Source organism: Micromys minutus (assembly GCF_963924665.1).
Source record: "Micromys minutus genome assembly, chromosome: 5".
Classification (NCBI taxonomy): domain Eukaryota; kingdom Metazoa; phylum Chordata; class Mammalia; order Rodentia; family Muridae; genus Micromys; species Micromys minutus.
The window spans coordinates 76,627,317-76,645,738 of record NC_137974.1 but is presented as its reverse complement, the minus strand read 5'-3'; the positions used below and the strand labels follow the sequence as shown (position 1 = coordinate 76,645,738).

Genomic DNA, 18,422 nt, shown 5'->3' with positions numbered 1-18,422 from the left:
CACATCCTCACTGGCGCTTGTCGTTTGTTTTCTTGATGCTGGACATTCTGGCTGAGACAAGGCAAACTCTCAAAGGAGTGGTAATTTGCATTTATTTTCCTCAGAGCTAAAGATGTTGAGCACATTTCCAGTTCTAAGGGATCTGATGGCCTCTCTCACTTCTGCATACGGTGTATAGACACGCAAGTAGGCAAAGCACCCATGGAGATAATTGTTTTTAAACTTAAAAAAAAAAATAGCTACAAGATGGGATGGCGGGGTCTCTAGCTCTGTGATAAAGCTCCAAGCTGCCTTGCACGAGGCCCAAGGTTTACTTAGTCTCAAGTGTAACAAAGCACACACAAAAGCAACACAAGGAAATCTTATTTCTTTGGGAGGAGATCAAAGACTGAGACTTGCCTGACAAACACAACTTAAGGAAGGAAGGTTTTATTTGAGGTCCAGGGTACGGTGGTCAGTGCAGGAGCAGGAGGCGCTGGTCACAGTCCATTGGCAGTCAGGCTGCAGAGATGAAGCCGATGGCCAGCCTGCTTTCTTATTATTCAGCCCAGGACACCAGCCCATGGAATGGTGCTGTCTATACGAGATCTCCCTCTTCTGTTAACATAGCCCACAGAGCCTCTTACAACGATGTATGCCTCCTGTGTGCTCCTAGATTCTGTCAAGTTGCCCTTCAGTAGTAACAATAAAAGTAACAAACTGAGGTTGGCCGTTACAAGGGAAACAGGAAGAAGGTTGGGAAGGCGGAGAGTGAGTAGCCATCTGACTCAGGATAGAACCAACAGGACCCGCCAGCAGATTGCCTGGGAGTCTTCCCATCTGCCCATCCCAGAAACTAGCTCCCTTGGACTTCAACACAGCCATTCCCTAGATTCAGACAGGGCAACTAAGACCCGAACCCGGGCTCACTGAGCTTAGAATGAATCCTAGCAACTGCTGCCGTCCTGGTTAACTTTGGTTTCTCTTCCTTCAGGATGAACGATTCTGCCTCTTTCCGAAATTTACTGCTTTCCCAGCCGGTCTTTTCGGTCTTTGGGACTAAGGAATTCAATGGTTCTGGCTTGGAGATTAACCACACCCTATCCCTCCCTGTCTTTCCCTCCTTTTAGTACTCCAGGATGGTCACCCCCAGACCCTGCTCTAAATATAACACCCTTCTCTGCTCCCAGCTGCCTCTCATCATGATCAGTCTCCCCAACTTTCAACTTAAGAGTTTAGATTCACTGAGGTGTTGAAGGTTTCCCTGTCGTCCGCGGTTCCTGTTGGCTGAGCTGTTGATGGCACAGATGTTCTGGACCTTGACAATGGGAGTAGACACCGTGGCCAAATAAGGCAAGTTTCATCACCCTGCCCCCAACACTCAAAGGGCAAATGCTTCCCAGGGACCACCGTGAACCTGGAAGCCTGGAGCTGACAGGTCTGACATTCCTGAAGCAACGTAAGGCTCCTGAGCTCAGTTTGTGGCCCATTCTTCACTGACTTCTACAACACTCATTTTAATGATGTCTGCCTAGATACGCACGTTTCTGGTAGGAGCCTTCATCGAATTCAAGACAGGCATTCCAAGAGCCTGGAGAAGGCACTATGTCCGAAGGCATAGACAGGACTGTTTGTGACATTTATGGCAGTGGGGCAGAGAAGGAGGGAAGGACAGGATGCAGAGCATTGTACATACATTTATTCTTGAGGATCTGCTTTCTTCCATCTTGAGGAGGACGAGGCTTGGAGTTCTGTCTTTCTGGATGGCATACTATTTACCTGACTGGGCGATCCATTTCTCTGACCAGACGGAGTTCTTTCTAGCTCATCGCAAGTTTACAAAAGTATCGATCTAGATGAGTCTCTGCCTGGAGGTCATCGCGGGGATCCAGGCAGACACCTGTCTGAGGTGCTTTGTCAAGTTAGGGCTCGTCTGGGGTGCACTTTCCAGTAGATGCATGGGGTGGCGATGCCCACTCTGGATGTGCTTTTATAAATTGTTCTCAGAGCAGACCCACCGCCTCCCACTTACCTCTTGGCCCCAGGCTTTGACTGCGAGCTACAACCACTGGGGGAAAGCCCCAATTTTTCTGCCCTGAGAAACTTTTATTTGGATTCAGGCCCACAAGTCCCACTCATAGGTAACACACTGCACAGCAGCATGGTGGCTGCATCAGTCCTGCCGCCACTGAGTGTCACTCGTCACACCCGTGTCCACTCCGCTGGAGGATCCCGCGGCCCTTTGGGCTTTCCGATGCGCAAGTTGAAGCCTAAGGGAAGAAGGGTTCCATGCAGAAGCTGAGGTGTGAAAGGGTACCCTCCTCCAAACCCGCCCCGCTCCAGATCCAGGTGTATGAAGGAGAGCCAGGGGCCGGTTGCCCAGCCCGAACTCCCCAAATCCTGGGGCTCTCCAAGGCTCTGACTTACCTAGGCCACCAGTCTGCGCTCCGTCTGTTACTTCTTCGTAGGCATCAGGCCCGGAAGAGTTTTGGTCTGCGGGAGCTGAGGGCAGGAGACCGAACCCCTACGGATCAGCTCTAGAAGCTTTTAAGAGCTGCAGGGACTCAGCTACAGATTTCCCTTCCCGAGGTAGTGGTTGGAGGCGGGGGTCATGGGCGTGGCCAAGTGCTGAGGTCTGTTTGTGCGGGCCGGTTTAGGCAACCCAGTCTCCCAACTGAGATTTGATCTGGGGCTCATTTTCGGTATTGAACCCCAACAATTAGGAACCTGGGGGTGTGGCCATTCTGGGTCGGGGGTGGGGGGACTGACCTCCATGTGTCCGCTTAGACCTTGCTGAGCCTTAGGAGGATGGGGAACAAGCGAACAGGTGCTCACCCTCAGCTCCGCATCCCGGGAGGGCCTCAACTCACCTCGGCCCAGTGTCGCTGTCCCCTGCGCGTCCTCGGTGTGTGCCCCGGGGCGCTGGGCACGTGGAGCCACTTGGCTGTAGATCGGGGTGTCGGTGCTGACGGGCGCCCGCGTCCCCGGCACTGTGCCCGCCGGAGCGCTACGCTTCTGCACCACAGCGTAAGTGTCAGCCATGGGAAGGGTCGGAGGCCCAGGCACCGAGATGCTCCTGCAGCGGACAGCAAGCAGAGGAAGTGAAAGCGCTGAGCCCAGGGAGAGCGAGGGGTGGGGGAAGGGAGCAAGATCAGCCCAAGCAACGGGCTTCCTTCCTGCTTGCCCCGGTCCCCAGAGCAGGAAAGGAGAGAAGGGGCGGGCCACTTGAGGGCAGAAAGCAGGGGTTCTGTGTCTCTAGTAACCCTACAGCCCGAGAGACAGGGCCTGATTGGCGAGTGGGACTAGGGAGGACCCATGTAAAGCTAGACTTGGTCATGTGTCTGTGACCCCAGCCCTCCTACAATGAGACAGAGACAGGTGAATCCCCAGAAGTTTTGATGTACACAGTGAGATTGTCTCAAAACGTGTGGAAGGTGACGACCCATACGCAGGGTTGTCCTCAGCCTCCTAGCAATGTGTACACACACACACACACACACACACACACACACACACTCACAGAGAGATAGCGAGGGGGGAGGGAGGGGGAGGGAGGGAGGGAGGAAGAGGGTGAGGGAGCGATTCTAAAAATACATTTGCCTAATTAATTACCTTCTGGAAGACCAAGGAAAAAGCTAGCCCAGACTGTAGGGGTCTCAGGGGCAGAGTGAACTCTAAGTACATGGAGCGGGTACCTGAGAACCCCACCTAGTGGGCGGGATGTGGCAGGCAGGGCTGAGGGGGTCCTGAGTGACAAGGCGTCCTTGCAGATTGGAGCACAGTTCTGCAGGGAAGCAGGCAAGGGAGGGTCATAAGGCCAGGCCCCTGATGCAGGCCCCTGATGCAGGCCCCTGATGCAGGTCACTGTGGGTGCTGAGGTGAGCTTAGGAGGGGACAGCCTGAGGAAGAAGGGAGTTCTGAGGAGGCAAAAGTGCCACAGTGAGGCCGTTACTGTCCCCAAGAGGCATATAAGTATTGATGGCTGTCGGAAAGTGGAATTGGGGGCTCCTGTACCTCCTTTAGGTTCTGGTAGTGGGGGCTGGTGTTCTGGAGACTGCGGGAGAATAGCTGAGCCACTGTGTGGTACAGGAACCTGTACTGCTCCTGTTGGGGTGAGTGGTCATTGAGAAGGGGACATTGGGAAGATAGGGAAGCCTCCCCGTGTCCTTGGGAAAAGGAAAACAGGAGACGGGGCAGGCACATACCTCTGTCTGCACGGCCGCGGGTCGCTGTTTCCGCATCTCCAGGACCACTTCAAAGAGGCTGAAATTAGGTGGGATTGTCTGGGATAGAGAGGGGAAGTGTGAGCCGGCCCTGGTAGGCAGGTATGGGACCACACACTGCACAGAGAGAAGAGGACCTCATACCTGGGTCAGCAGCAGCTGCCTCACATAATCCACAGCACACAGGACACCTGTTCGTCCACAGCCAGCACTGACAGTCAAGAACCAGAACAGCCGCCATCATAGCCTACCCACAATTCCCCTTTCCCGTTTTCCCATTCTGTTCCTCCTCCCTTTCCCACAGGTCTTGCTGTGTTGCCCAGGTTAGCCTCTGACTTCAGTATCCTAAACTCTGGGATGTCCGGACTGCCTAACGGTACAGATTACCACAACCCTTTCTGAGCTGAGCTGAGCTGAGCTGAGGATCCCTAGATTATAATTTTAAATAAAACTTTTGGGGATTTATGTGTACATTAGTGTGCATCCATTTGTGTGTTTGTGTGTGTGTGTGTCAGGTGACAGAGTTCAGAGACCAAAGGTCAATATTAAATTTGAGACAGGCTCTCTCACTAAACAGGCTGCTCACAGATTTGCTTAGCTGCCTGCGTAGCAACTCCCTCAAAGGATCCACTTGTCTTTACCGGTCGGTCGCCCAGCACTGGGGTTACACAGGGGGCAAGCCACCTGTCCTGGCTTTGACTGGGTAACAATGATGGGAACTCATGAGTAAGTACAGCGAGTTCTATGCCCACTGGGGTATTTCTTCAGCACAGGAGAACCTTTTTTATTCACTTGGAGTGTAAGCAATCAGTTCTTTGCTCACTTTCCAGCTGGCGGTCTATTCCGGCTAATTCCAATTCCTTGTATCATAAACATACAGCCAGAAGGTTCTCAAGAGATGCGACTGAAAAAAACGTTAAGGCTGGCTTCAAAGCCACAACCGCTCTCCCTTGCCTTTCTGGCTCATCCTCTCCCTTCTGCCTCACCAGACGCTCATAAAGCTAATTTCCTAAACCTGCAGTGGACACAGATGGGTCCAGGTCCAAGTCCTTGGAGGCAACGGGCCTTCTCCACCATGATAAGAATGTGATCAGAACTGCTGGGAACCCCGTGGTCTGGCCAGGACATATACTGTAGCTGGTGCACACAGCGGGATTCCTGAGACAGGGGAACGGAGAGTTAAAAAAAAGAAAAAAAAAAAAAAAAAAAGAGAGAGAAAAAAATGTTTATTGATCACCTACTACAGTTCTAAGTCCACCAGAGAAGGTACAGTGGGGGGAAAATTAAGAAGACCCGCATAGCATGTACAAGCAGTGGGGCTCCACCCGCAGCCCCATAAAGACAAGCAAGTCCACCATGTAATAACTGGGGGTGACGGGAACGGGTTAGTATCCTGAGTGTGCATTTTCAGGAGAGGAAACAGTTCGTCCCATGCTAGAGCCCCTTCACCTTTTAACCTTTTGGTACCTTCTGGAATGTAACCCGAAGGGTCCTGAGGGTGATATCTGCATTCAGTGTTGTCTCCTTTGTCTGGGCACATGAGAAGAGAGTGGAGAAAACAGTAGAGAAATGGAGATCTTAGCAACACATTTCACATTCTTACAAAGCAAAGGTTTGGGGGTTTGTTTTTGCTTTTGAGACGAGCCTTGCTGTAGAGCCAAGACTGGCCTCAAACCAGAGATCCCTCTGTCTCTGCCTCCCATGTGCTGGGATAACAGGTGTACAGTACCATGTCTGATGGAAGCAAAGCATTTTTGATTAAAAAATCAAGTTCTAAAAATGTCTTGAAAACCCTTAGGCCTGCGGTGCTGTTTTGCATTCCTGGGATTGCTGGCTTAGCCAGGTGGTTGAGACTTAGACCTTGATGGGCACGTCTAACAGTTCAGACTCTGGCAGACGAGCTTACTGAGTGTACCTCACTCCCGGTCTTCAGGGGATTTTTGTTTGTTGCTTCCTTTTGCATTCTTATTACGAGCTTTTTTTTTTAAACTTCAAAAGAATATTTTTAAAGGGTTCAAAGCCAATGGGGATATGTCCTTTGGGTAAGTATTGTGTTATTGTAAATGTAGCCATGTATTTTTAAATCAAATAAATTTCTATCCTGATAATATTTAAAATTTTTCTTTTGGTCCAAACTTTCCCCAAAGCATTCAAGAAGACTTTGGTCAGAACTGGGAAAGAGGAATGTGCATACAAACCAAACCAATCCTTTGACAGCGAGCACAAGAGAGTCTTATTGTTCTCTGACACAATGGTCTCCTTGTATTTGTTAATGGCTAACTACCTGTATGTGGAGGGATTTCCTCCAGTCAAGAACACTATAAAACAAGAGCTGTAGAAGCCTGAGCAAGCCCATTTCTATGGTTACGGAGGTAACTGGAATCATAGTTAAGAGGACTTTGGAAGAACACTTACCCTGAGTGTATTCTGAGTTTTTCACAGTGTAAGGGGGCTGTTAAAAATGGTTCATCTTTCCAAGCCTAGCCCAAGGCTTCTCACTCTGTATGTCTTCCTTGAGATCCCCCACATTACCCAAGGCCTGCAGAAACCACTTCTGTTCCCACCTCTGCTCCGGCTTACCAGGTTGATGCCGAAAGGCCCAGCCTGTAGAGGCTCCTGCTCCTGGGCCCAATAACGCTCACACTTCCTCTGCAAAAGTAAGGTGGGGAAGGCGAGGAGTGAATGGGGAGGTCACCTTCAGAGTGACAGGACACCCTGGAAGCTGCTTGCGGAAGGGCCAGCAGCTGTAATGGAGGCCAGCTGCAGAGTATGACAAAAAACACTTTCACGACACAAGAGCAAGCTTTTGATCATGCTGGAGGTTAGACATGGCATCCTCCTCCAGCCTGGAGCTATAACTAAGCGCATGGACCACTCGGTATCATAGACACATGCCCTGCAGGGTGGAGCTCGCTAAGCCGACTACGTGGCATACCAACTTGACTTCACTAAGCTTAGTAAGGACTAAGGAGCCCTGGGACTCCACCATGCCGTGGAAGCCACAGGTCAGGGATCAGGGAGGCAGAATTTGCGGAGAAGAGAGAGCAGTGTAAACAGACACCAGGGAAACAGAAAACCGCCAGATGATAAAACATCCAGAAGAGTCTTCACTGCCTTCACAGAAAAGTCAAACACTTAAAACACTCTTGAACCAGAGTCAACACAATCGGACACTGAACTATGCTACACTTAAAATCCAGCATCCAACAAAGATGGAGCAAAGTGTGGCTGGTTATCAGAGAGTGGGAAAAGATCCAGAAGCAAAGAGGAAAAAAGAGGCCAAGATCTTTGAATAGCAATATACATAGAGTCAAATGGAAACATGAATAGAACAAAGAATAAAATTAAAGGCCAAAACATCCCTAGCTAGAATTCCAAGACACAATTCATGAACAGCAGGTTAAACCCCCAGAGAAAGAGAGGCAGGAACCAGGAAGATATGCAACAGAGACAAAGCAAAAATGAGAACCCTAAAATAAACAGGAGGATCAGTCCTTTGTGGGACACACCAAGTGGTACCCAGAGTCCTGGAGAGCCGAGCTAAAGAGAACAGGGAAAAGTTTTAATTCACTTTATATGCATGAGTGTTTTGTCTACACTACATGCATGCCTGGTGCCTGAGGCCGGAGGGGAGCATTCAGTCTCTTGGACATGTAAATGGTTGTGAGTCCCCATGTGAGTTCTGGGAACTGAACTTGGGTCCTCTGGGAGAACAGCCAGTACTGTTAAACCCTGAGCCATCTCTCCCACATGGGTGAAACGATAGTTTTCTATCACTTGGGTGGGTAGTTGTTCTCTGCCCTCCAAACATGTGCCATAGCACACTCATACCCCCCATAAATAAATTAACCAAATGGAAACCTTGTCATTCAAAAAGTAGGCAAATTCAAATGCAAATATATAAGAAGTTCCTCCTATAACCGGAACAGGACACCAGATGGAAACTTAAAACTTCAGTAACCAGTAAAGACAAAATCAGGTATGTGCTTACATTAAAACATTTCTCACACTTTTGCCTCCTGTTTTCAAAAAAGAAACAATTTAGTGACATTTATTAAACAAGCAGAATTAATACCAACCTTTCATACATCCTTGCAAAAGACCTGAAGGATCATAAACTTGACCCAGCACCCTGACCCTCTTACAGAAATCAGGCATCACAAAGAAAGAAAAGTTCCCACCAGTGTCTCATGAACCTAGAACCCAAATTCTAGCCAAGTAGTATACACCATAGCCAAATAGGTTTAATGCTAGGAATGCAAGGCTCTTGACGAAACAGACACATTTGCAGGGAGATGGCTCTCTGGGTATGTTGGATGTGGGAGATGGTTGCTGTGTATGTGTGAGCGCCTGAGCTGCATCTCCAGAGCCCGTGCAGTGCTTGCACACAGTTGGTGTGCGCTGACAATTCTAGCATCCTCTCAAGCAAGGCAGAATCCCTGAAAGCTTGCAGGGCAGCAGCAGAACAAGAGACCCTGTTTCAAACAAGGTGGAGGGTAAAAACAATACTAGAGCTTGTCTTGTGACCTCCACACTCCTGCTATGGTGCGCACGAGCACACACACACACATACACAGGGGTGGAGAGAGGGACCTGAACACAATTAAAAACAAAAATCCATTGGTATCAGATATCATGTTAATAGACTACAAAGCAAAAATAAAACATAGAATCAGAGGCTGGAGAGATGGCTCAGTGGTTAAGAGCACTGACTGCTCTTCCAGAAGTCTTGAGTTCAATTCTCAGCAACTGCATGGTGGCTCACAACCATCTGTAATGAGATCTGATGCCCTCTTCTGGTGTGTCTGAAGACAGCTACAGTGTAGTCAAATACATAAAGTAAATAAATCTTTAAACAAAACAAAGGAACAAACAAACAAAAAACCAGGATCATATGAATAAATAGAAGGGGAAAGAAAACCTTGGCAAACCTAGCTTCACAGTGGAAAAAAAAAAAGTAAAAAGAATTAGGAGTAGAAAGGAATTCTTCATCCTGGCCAAGAGCATCTACAAACTTCACAGAGATGCCCAGTGATGCACCTCGGAAGCACAGGACGGAGTCAGGAGCATGTCCGTTCCAACCTCACTCAAGCCCACAGAAGCACAACAGGAAAAAAGGGACTCCTGAGTGTGGAGGGGGAGGAGCCGAGAAGAGGAAGTGATGGGGGAGAGGCAGCACGCAGGCTCGAAAGCTTTGATCCATATATGACGTGGGGAAACCACTAACAAAAGCATACCACACACGCGGGCTAATAAACTCAGTAAGTTCACAGGAACGGATCAGCATAGGAAAATCAATTTTGTATCATTATTCAATATGAGCTATTTGGTATATCATAAATTAAAAGAAGCCTACAACGTCAAGAAATACAAAATATATGATATAAACTTTTAAAGTTGTAAATTTTAGTCCTGGATGAACTTGCTGTGTAGATCATGCTAGCATAAAACTCACAGATATCCACCTGCCTCTGCCTATCAAAGGCAAGTACTGCCATGCCAAGCAAGTTCTCTCTCTCTCTCTAAGATCTAACTATTTATTATATATAAGTCTGCCCTCAGACACACCAGAAGAAGACATCAGATCCCATTACAGATGGTTGTGAGCCACCATGTGGTTAATGGGATCTGAACTCAGGACCTCTGGAAGAGTAGCAAGTGCTCCCAACCACTAAGCCATCTCTCCAGTACTCTCTCTCTCTCTCTTTCTCATTGTTTTCATTTTTAATTAGGGAGGTTACATGCCTGTGAATGCAGGTGGCTGCAGAGGCCAGGGTTGCCAGGCCCCCTGGAACTGGAGTTACAAGTCCTTGCAAGCCACTTGACATTGGTGCTAGGAACCAATGTGGGTCCTCTGCAACAACTCAATATGTCTTAACCTCTGAGCCATCTCTCCATCCCCATGAGTGGGAAGTAAATAACTGTTGACCTGGGGAGAGGGCTCATGGGTAAGAACAGCTGCTGAACAAGAATGAGGATCTGAATTCAAATACCCAGCACCCACGGGAAATGACTGGTATGTCCCTGTAACCCCAACAGAGGACAGAGACAGGGGCAGAGACAGGAGGATCTCTGGATCATGGTGCCAGCCTAGCTCCAGACTAAGTGAAACACCCATGCCAAGGGAAAAGGCAGAAAGTGGATAGAACAGGACACCTGACATCCTCCTTTGGCCTCTAAATGTGTGCACTCCACACATCACAGACACACTCACATGTGCATGAATGCACACACAATAGCAAGTGTCACTGAACATATGGAGAAACTAAAACCCCTATCTGGTAGAAGTATAAAAGGTAGTCACTGTGGAGAAAAAAAAATTTTTAATCCTACTGCAGATTTATATTCAAATAATTGAAAAAAAAAGACAGTTCTAGAGTTCTAGAGAGATAGCTCAGCATTTGGGAGGGCTACACAAACATGAACACTGGAGCTCAGATCCCAGCACCCATATAACAAAGCTTTGAATGCCTGTAGCCCCAGCTCAGCGGTAGACAGAGACAGGAAGATCTCTGGGGCTTGCTGGCTTCTAGCTGAGCTGAGAAAAGTCAAGCACTGAGTTCAGAGAGGACCCCACAAGGAACAAAAGAGCCAGCAGAGTGTCACAAGCCTTTAAACCTAGCAATGTAGCAGGGGCAGGGGGGCAGGCACAGGTAGATCTCTGTGAGTTCGAGGCCAGCCTCATCTACAAAGTGAGATGCATGAGACAGAGGCACACACGCATAACCACACATGTACATACACTTACTCACACAAATGAAAACGAAAGCCAGAAGCCAAGACATTGCTGTGTACCAGCGTGTGCCAACAGTATCATCCGCAGTGGTCTAAAGCGGGGGGGGGGGGGCAGCCCAACTGTCCATCAACAGAAGACAACACAAAGCCATGATATATTCAGTCTTAAGATGAACGACGTGTTCCGGTACACATGACGACATGGACAGTCATAAAAACCATCAAGGGAAAGAAACAAGAAACAGAAGGGCACATATTTTATAATCCTGTTTACACAATGCCTACTAGGACAGGCAGTTCAATGGGGACAGAAGACAGGTGGCCAGGACCAGGGGAAGAGGAATTTATGCTTTCTCTCTCTGTGTGTGTGTGTGTGTGTGTGTGTGTGTGTTTGGATGAAAGTTAAATGTGTTTGGGTGCCCAAGGAGGCCAGAAGGGGGCATCAGATCCCTTTGGGGCTAGAATTATAGGCAACTGTAAGCTGTGGGTAGTAGGACCTAGAAGTTCAGGTCCTCTACAAGAGTAACAAGTGCTCTTAACCTCCAGACATTTTTCAGTCCCTTAAATGGCAATTTTTATGTTCACATATATTTTACAATAAGGTTTAAAAGATCCAGTTAGAGATTCCTTCATTTTCCCAACGATGGCTATAATGAGTGGGGGAGGGGCAGGGAACAGGCAAGATGGCTCATCAAGTAAAGACACTTGTTGCCTAGACAATCCCAGGGACTCACATGGTTGAAAGAGACAGCCAGTTCCCAAAGTTGTCTCTGACTTCCGCTCCATATTCCATGTGCACACCCCTGCGCACAGTAAGTAAAAGGGTTGCAAAGTGAGAAGGAATCAGAACTGTTAGTGAGGATGTAAGGAAACTGGAGTTGTGCACTATGGATGGAAATGTAACCTGATACAGCTACAGTGGAAAACAGCCTGTCACTTCCTCAAACTAGAGTTAAAATTAGATTCCTCTAAGATCCAGCAATTCCACCCAGCGGACACTCGAGAAACGAAAGTTCACATCCACACCAAGGCTTGCATACGAGCGCTCACAGCAGTGTGATTCCGAGAAACGATCCAGCATCTACAAACTGCTTAGAGAAGGGGAAAGATGTACGCACGTTCCGTGGGGTGCTATTGAGAAGGACACTAGCAAGAAACAGGAACACACAGAGAAGGAAGCCGTTCATAAAAGCCACATGCACAATTCAATTCCAGGTTAAACACACAGCAGGCAAATCGGCTGGGGTTGCCTGTGGCTCTAAACATGGGCTGTGACTGCAGATGAGGTGATGAAAGTGTGGACGGTCTCCCCGAGTCGCCCAGGCTGGCCTCAAAGGTTTGATCCTCTCACTTTGGCCTCCCAAGAACCTGAAGTACATACAGGAGGGAGCTGCTGGGCCCATCGAAACGGGTGAGTTGTATCCCAGTAAGAAGACAGTCAAGGGTAAACATAATAGCTTGTGGAGGGTCGTCATACTATTGTGACGTGCATTTCACATTGAGGGTTATCCCGTGTGTTGTGGTAGATAAGAACTATGAAGGGGAATGGAAAAACACAGGAAGGAGTTAGAGGTAGACATGGGGGGAGGGGTGACACCATGTGAAGGTCCAGGTATCATAATGGGCCATGGCAAAGTCCATGGCAGAGTATTACCCCAAAGCAGAGCCTTCTCTGGCTCATCTGAGAATAGCCAAGATTGGCATGGTTAGAGGAGAGTATAGAAAAGCAGGAAAGGGTATAGAAAGAAACTCTTCAGTACAGTCCTTGGTCATGTTCTGAGCTGGTGGAAAACCGAGGCTGCCGAGACTGAGGGGACAACCCCGTGATCGAAAAGAAAAAGACCAAGACAAAATTAGGATCAGTGGCTTCTACAGAGCTGCCGTGGAGTCAGCCAAGGACTGGACTCTGGTTACAGGTACAAGAAGGAGACCCCCCAGCCTCCCTTCCTCCCTGTAGTCTTCTTTGCACGCTAAGAGGCTGAGGATACATACCCGTCCGTTTTCTGTCTCTTGACAGGCCATCAGAATAACCTAGACAATCAGCAAGGAAGAGGGAGGCCACTGAGTAAGGGGACAACTGAAGGACAGGGACTCAGAACCAGGCCCCTCTCTCTGCCCCGAAAAGCTGACCTTGACCCCAAACTCCCAAACCAGGCGCCAGAAGTCCAACAGAGTGTGAGGCAGGGGTCCTTGCGTAGCAATGTAGGTCTGGCTTCCATCTGTGCCCTGGGAAAGGCCGGTTCATTAAGGAGATTCTGAAGCCCATCCCCGACCCACCCCAAAGCCACCCCTTCCCTAATCACTGTCCTGACCCGGATGAAGTTGGCATTGATGTAATCTCCATGTCCCTCCTCCTGGAGCAGGGAAAGGATGACTCTCGTCTCATCATCTGCCAGAGACATGTGGAGGGTGGGTGTCAAGTCTCTGACACCCGCCCAGGCAAAAGCAAGCAAGGGGACAGCACACTAGCGGGACTCTGCCCCCGTGTGGCTACAGGGAGTAATGCAGCCACCTCAAGCATGGGCGATCCCCATGGGTGACAGACACCCACTGACTTACAGGGTACCACGTCTTTGTAGCGGTTCTTCCTCACGTTCCCGAGCCGACTGCCGGCTTTAGTAGAACACACACCTTCAGTCTTCCAGGCTACTGAGCGGGCCTTAATGTCCTGGTGGAAGGTACCATGAGCAGAAAGAATAGAGTGAGACCCATCTGAATTAGGATCTGTGTAATAACATCTAGAACAGCTGGTGAAAGCCAGACTCAGTGCCTGGGCATTTAGATCTCCCCAAGTGGCAACTATCCACTCTCCCCATTGTGCAGATGAACACTGGTGTAGGTTGAGTAGCTTGCCAGAGGTACCACGAGGAGGTACCCCAACAAATGTTGAACCTGAACACTCACCCTCTCAGACCTGTTCACTCAGCCATGTTATACTGTACTATAAATAATGATAATAAAATATGCATATATTTTGGACCCAAAAGATTGTTCGGTGCATATAACAAGCACTTTCTGCACAGGCCTAAAGATTTTGCACTCACCCCCCACATCCCACACCATAAGGAGCAAAAGCAACACCAGAAAGTTGTCCTCTGACGTGTACATAGGTACTGTGGCATGCACAAGGCCCTTATCCCCAAACAAATAAAACTGAGGCCTGGAAAATGCCTCAGTGGGTAGAGGTGCTTGCTACCAAGCCAGATAACCTGACTTTCACCACAAGGTAAGGTAAAAAAAGTAAAAGTAGCTGTCCTGGTTGTCCACAGTTCCTCCAAAAACTGTATGTGCACACTATAATGGCTAAGTGTTTAGGAGTGCTTTCTGCTCTTGTACAGAACCCAAGTTTGGTTCCTAGCACTAGTGCCTACAGTTCACAAGTGCTGGCACCCCCAGCTTCAGGAACTCAATAGCCTCTTCCAGCTTCCAAGAGAATCTGTATAAACACACTCGTGAGTGCACACGCACATGCTTGCACACACACACACACACACACACACACACACATACACCAAATAAAAATTAAAAATAAACACTTCACGAAAGATACAGCGTGACTATGCTATAGATAAGAGATATAATGTACAACATGTAAGATGCTGCTATAGGAACTTTATAGCTGGTACATAATTATAGCTAGTGAGGAGTATCACTCCTGCTGGGTGTTCACAACTGGACTGATGGCTGTTGTGTTCGGGCCACCATCCAAAATGGTTTACTTATGTTGGTCAGGTGATTCCAGCCCCCCAGAGACACCCTCTTCCTACAGTGGATGTCGCAATCACAGAGGTAGAGAAGAAAAATCACAGGTCTGGAGTGAGTGGCTGCAAGATTCTGCATGGAGCCCTTAGAACCCCTTCAGCCTGGAAGATGCACCACACGCATGCTATGTCCGGCTTCTTGCTTGCAAAATAATATTTTATGCGGACATGCTTCTTGTGTTACGGTATTTCACGTGTGCAAATTATTTAGATTCACATTTAATCTACCCATATGCTTGCTGTGTGTATTGACTTATAAATTTAATACATTTGGTTTGGAGTTTTTTGTTCACTTTTTTTTTTTTTTTTTGTTTTGTTTTTCTGAGGGTTTTTTTGGGGGGGAGGAGGTCTTTGAGACAGGGTTTCTCTGTGTAGCCCTGGATATCCTGGAACTCACTTTGCAGACCAGGCTTGACTTGAACTCAGAAATTCATCTGCCTCTGCTTCTCAAGTGCTGAAATGAAAGGTGTGTGTCACCTGCTATAAATTTGGTTCTTACTCATGTTTGTTGTATCGGTTGTGGTATTGTGGTTGGTTTATTGTTTTGTTTGCTTGTTTAGTTAGTTGGATTTTTGCTTGTTTGCTTGTTTGTTTTGAGACAGGGTCTTCCTACATAGCCCTGGCTGTCCTGGATTTCTCTGTGTAGACCAGACTGACTTCAGACTTACAGAGATCTTCCTGCCTCTGCTTCTGAGTGCTAGAGTTAAAGGCCTGCACCACCACAGTGTTGTACTGTTATTGGGTTACATATTGGTTTTTGTGTAAACTATCTTTTTAATTCTTTGAGAAAATCTCCAGAGTATTTCAGAGCGGTCACAAATTATATGACTCAGGTTGGCTTTGAACTCACTGTCATCCTGTTTTAGGCTGCCAGCTGCTGGAATTACAGGCATGTGTCACCATGCCAGGCTGTAAATGATCATTTAATGTTGCATTTATTTTTTATATCTTTTCTAAGTTTGATACAGCATATAAGTTACTTTAGTACAGGTTGTGTGCCATGGCTGATGAGTGGCATTCTCTTTCACAAACTTGATTGTCCTGGTGTAACGTTTACAACTGTTGTAAGCCATGTTAAAGTAACTATCCAATATGTGCTATGTGCATCTACCGAAACCACCTAATTTCCAGACCCGCTTGGCTTTTAACATTCACAATTCAAAACAGGTGAAACTGAGGTCAGAGCTCCCAGGGCCACACTTCTGAAAAGCCCTGGGACAGACTGGAAACCCAAAGGCAAGTTTCCTTGTTCCTCTTTCTGCTGCCCCAAGCCACTTCCTCCCTGGGATTACAAGGTGACCCAGGAGTGGCCAGGGTGTGGGACTGGAGTCCTGCGCAGGTGTGCTGCCTCCCTCCCCGGCGGAAGCCACCGCCCCGCTAGGGAGAAGGTTTGCTGGACAATGACACCTACTGTGTCTGGCTCCTCCCAAACTTCACCCTTTGGGTACCTGCCGACAGAGCGCGAAAGGCTGGGAGAGTGACAGGGTGAGAGAAGTGCGAGGAGAGGAAACCGGAGAGCTGGAGGCAGGAGACGCCCCGGGAGCTGAGAGGAAAGGGCAGAGCTTTCATAGTGCATAGGTGGACAGCCGTGGGGAGCGCCTGGCTGCGAAGCTTGATGGCTGGAGTGTCACTCACGCTGAACTCACGAGCGAGGATTGCCCCCTCCCGGTGGTCCCGGGCCTCCAGCTGCTCCAAGAAGCTCCTCACCAGGTCCGAGTGGCGACTCATGCTGCGACCCGCTCGGGAGGTCTCCTCTTCTGGGAGCGCTCCGACCCAGAGAGTTTAGCTACTTCGGGGCGGGGCCTCCGTCCCAGCAGCCAATTAAGGCCGGTAATGGCGGGCAGGCCTCGCCCCTCGGCCAATGGTATTAGGAGTTCACTCTGTTCGCTCCGCCCACAGCTGTCATTCCCGGTGGCTTGCGGGTCGAGCCTGCAGCCGGTGGAGTCCTCGCAGAACACTCGGTCCGGCTTGCCTTTCCAGGGGGATGGCCGCGCTCTCAATCTCGCAGGCCAGGTTTCCAGGTTGCTCCGGAGTCCTGATGAGTGGCGATACGACCCAACCTGCGCGCGCGGATGTCCACAGCCCCGCGACAGAGGAATATGAGGGAGGTCGGGGAAAGGCAGGCTTCAAAGAAAAATACTGCCCTGCCACTATGCTTTGGGGGAAAAAGCCTGTTTCTGTGGGGAATAGGGATGTCCTTTCACTTTCTGGAACCTGCTGGAAAAGCGGGGACACCAGGATTCAGTCCTAACTTGAGGATGTTAACCCACACCCTTCTGGGAGAAAGAGAATAGCCCTCCCCCTTCAGGAGTTTGAAGAACATCTGAAGTTCAAGCTCCTGACGTCCTGGAGACTAAAGACTGGAGAAGAGGCCATGCTAAGGTTGTAGCTGAATGGGTAGAGTGTCTCAGCATTCAGAAGGTGAAGGCAAGAGAATCAGAAATTTAAGGTCACCCTCGCTTACACTATGAATTCGGAGTTAGCTTGTGCTATATGAAACCCTGTCCCATGGTAAAAGAGCAATGCACTTGCTACCAAGGAAGACGACCTGAATTTGATACCCAGGACCCACATGGTGGAAGGAGAAAATCAACTCCAGAGAATTGTCCTTTGACAACTACACAGGTTCTACCTTGAGGGTGTATCTCCCTACACACAAAGTAAAATTAAAGGGGGCGGGGGATCCAAAACACAGGCTTCAGCAGATGGGGTAGCACCACCCTCGGGGGAACCAAAGAATTTTGAGGGCTGCCAACTCTCTGTTGAGGGAGGGGCTCAGAGGAAATCCGTGGGGTTGTGTGGAAAGGTAGGACTGAAGGGGACTGAAAGCACTTTAAATCATGGGAGACCAGTAGGGTCACTGGCAAAAGGCTGTCAACGTGGTCATTCGTGTTTAAATGAAGGAATGGATAACTTCTTTAAAAGCCAGACAAGAACTGGCTCTGGCTTTATCATTAGAGCTCTGTCCTATTTACATCATGGCCTGTGGTATCCAAACAACTTTCCACTGAAAGGGGGAAGATGGTAGTAAGAAGGCTCAGCAGATGCTGTCATGCCTGTCAAGATGTACTTTATCCCGTCACACATGGTGAAGCAGGGAGGACTTCCACAAGTTGTCCTCTGACCTCCTTATGAACAGCCTTGTGCAGAAACACTCAAATAAATGTAACACAAATATTATGGTAGCTCGCAAACATCAGAGTTCCAGGGGGACCCAGTGCCTTCTTCTGGCCTCCACAAGCACCAAGCATGCACATGGTGCAGGTATACAGGCAGGTAAAATAAATACATAAAAATAAATGATTTTTTTTTCTGAGATAGGGTTTCTCTGTGTAGCCTTGGCTGTCCTGCCTGGAACTAGCTCAGTAAACGAGACTGGCTTTGAAGTCACAAAGATCCACCTGCCTCTGCCTCGGGAGTGCTGGGACTAAAGGCACATGCCGCCACCACCACCACCCAGCCAAATAAAAACTTTAAAAAGTTTTAGAAACCATGTTGACACCAATCCTTGGATTTTGTCGCTGTTTTTTAAAATGTGTGGTTTGCAAACTCTGGTTTGCTGGACTTAGCTTAAATATTGAGAAGTGAGAGTAATATCAAACTGGTTCAAGTACTGAGGGTGAGTGATTGTTGAGTGTTCAGTCCTGAAGGGAACATCTGTATCTACTCTCCGAGGCTCGGAGAACATAACAGAGGAGTGGGTGTGTCATGAAACATTGTCTCC

The 18,422-nt window shown here is 48.6% G+C and overlaps 1 protein-coding gene across 1 annotated transcript; it reads right to left on the bottom strand.

Annotated features, from left to right (window-relative positions):
- Positions 1 to 1,614: 1,614 nt before the first annotated feature.
- On the bottom strand, positions 1,615 to 16,426 carry PTPN18 (protein tyrosine phosphatase non-receptor type 18; the record flags this gene model as incomplete). Its single annotated transcript, XM_080917474.1, has 15 exons — positions 1,615 to 2,249; positions 2,407 to 2,481; positions 2,850 to 3,055; positions 3,675 to 3,763; positions 3,994 to 4,083; positions 4,185 to 4,262; positions 4,347 to 4,413; positions 5,218 to 5,360; positions 5,670 to 5,732; positions 6,783 to 6,851; positions 12,930 to 12,968; positions 13,068 to 13,163; positions 13,250 to 13,326; positions 13,497 to 13,661; positions 16,147 to 16,426. 15 exons carry the CDS (start codon positions 16,424 to 16,426, stop codon positions 2,182 to 2,184), a joined length of 1,605 nt encoding a protein of 534 aa, XP_080773600.1. The 3' UTR covers positions 1,615 to 2,181.
- Positions 16,427 to 18,422: the final 1,996 nt, after the last annotated feature.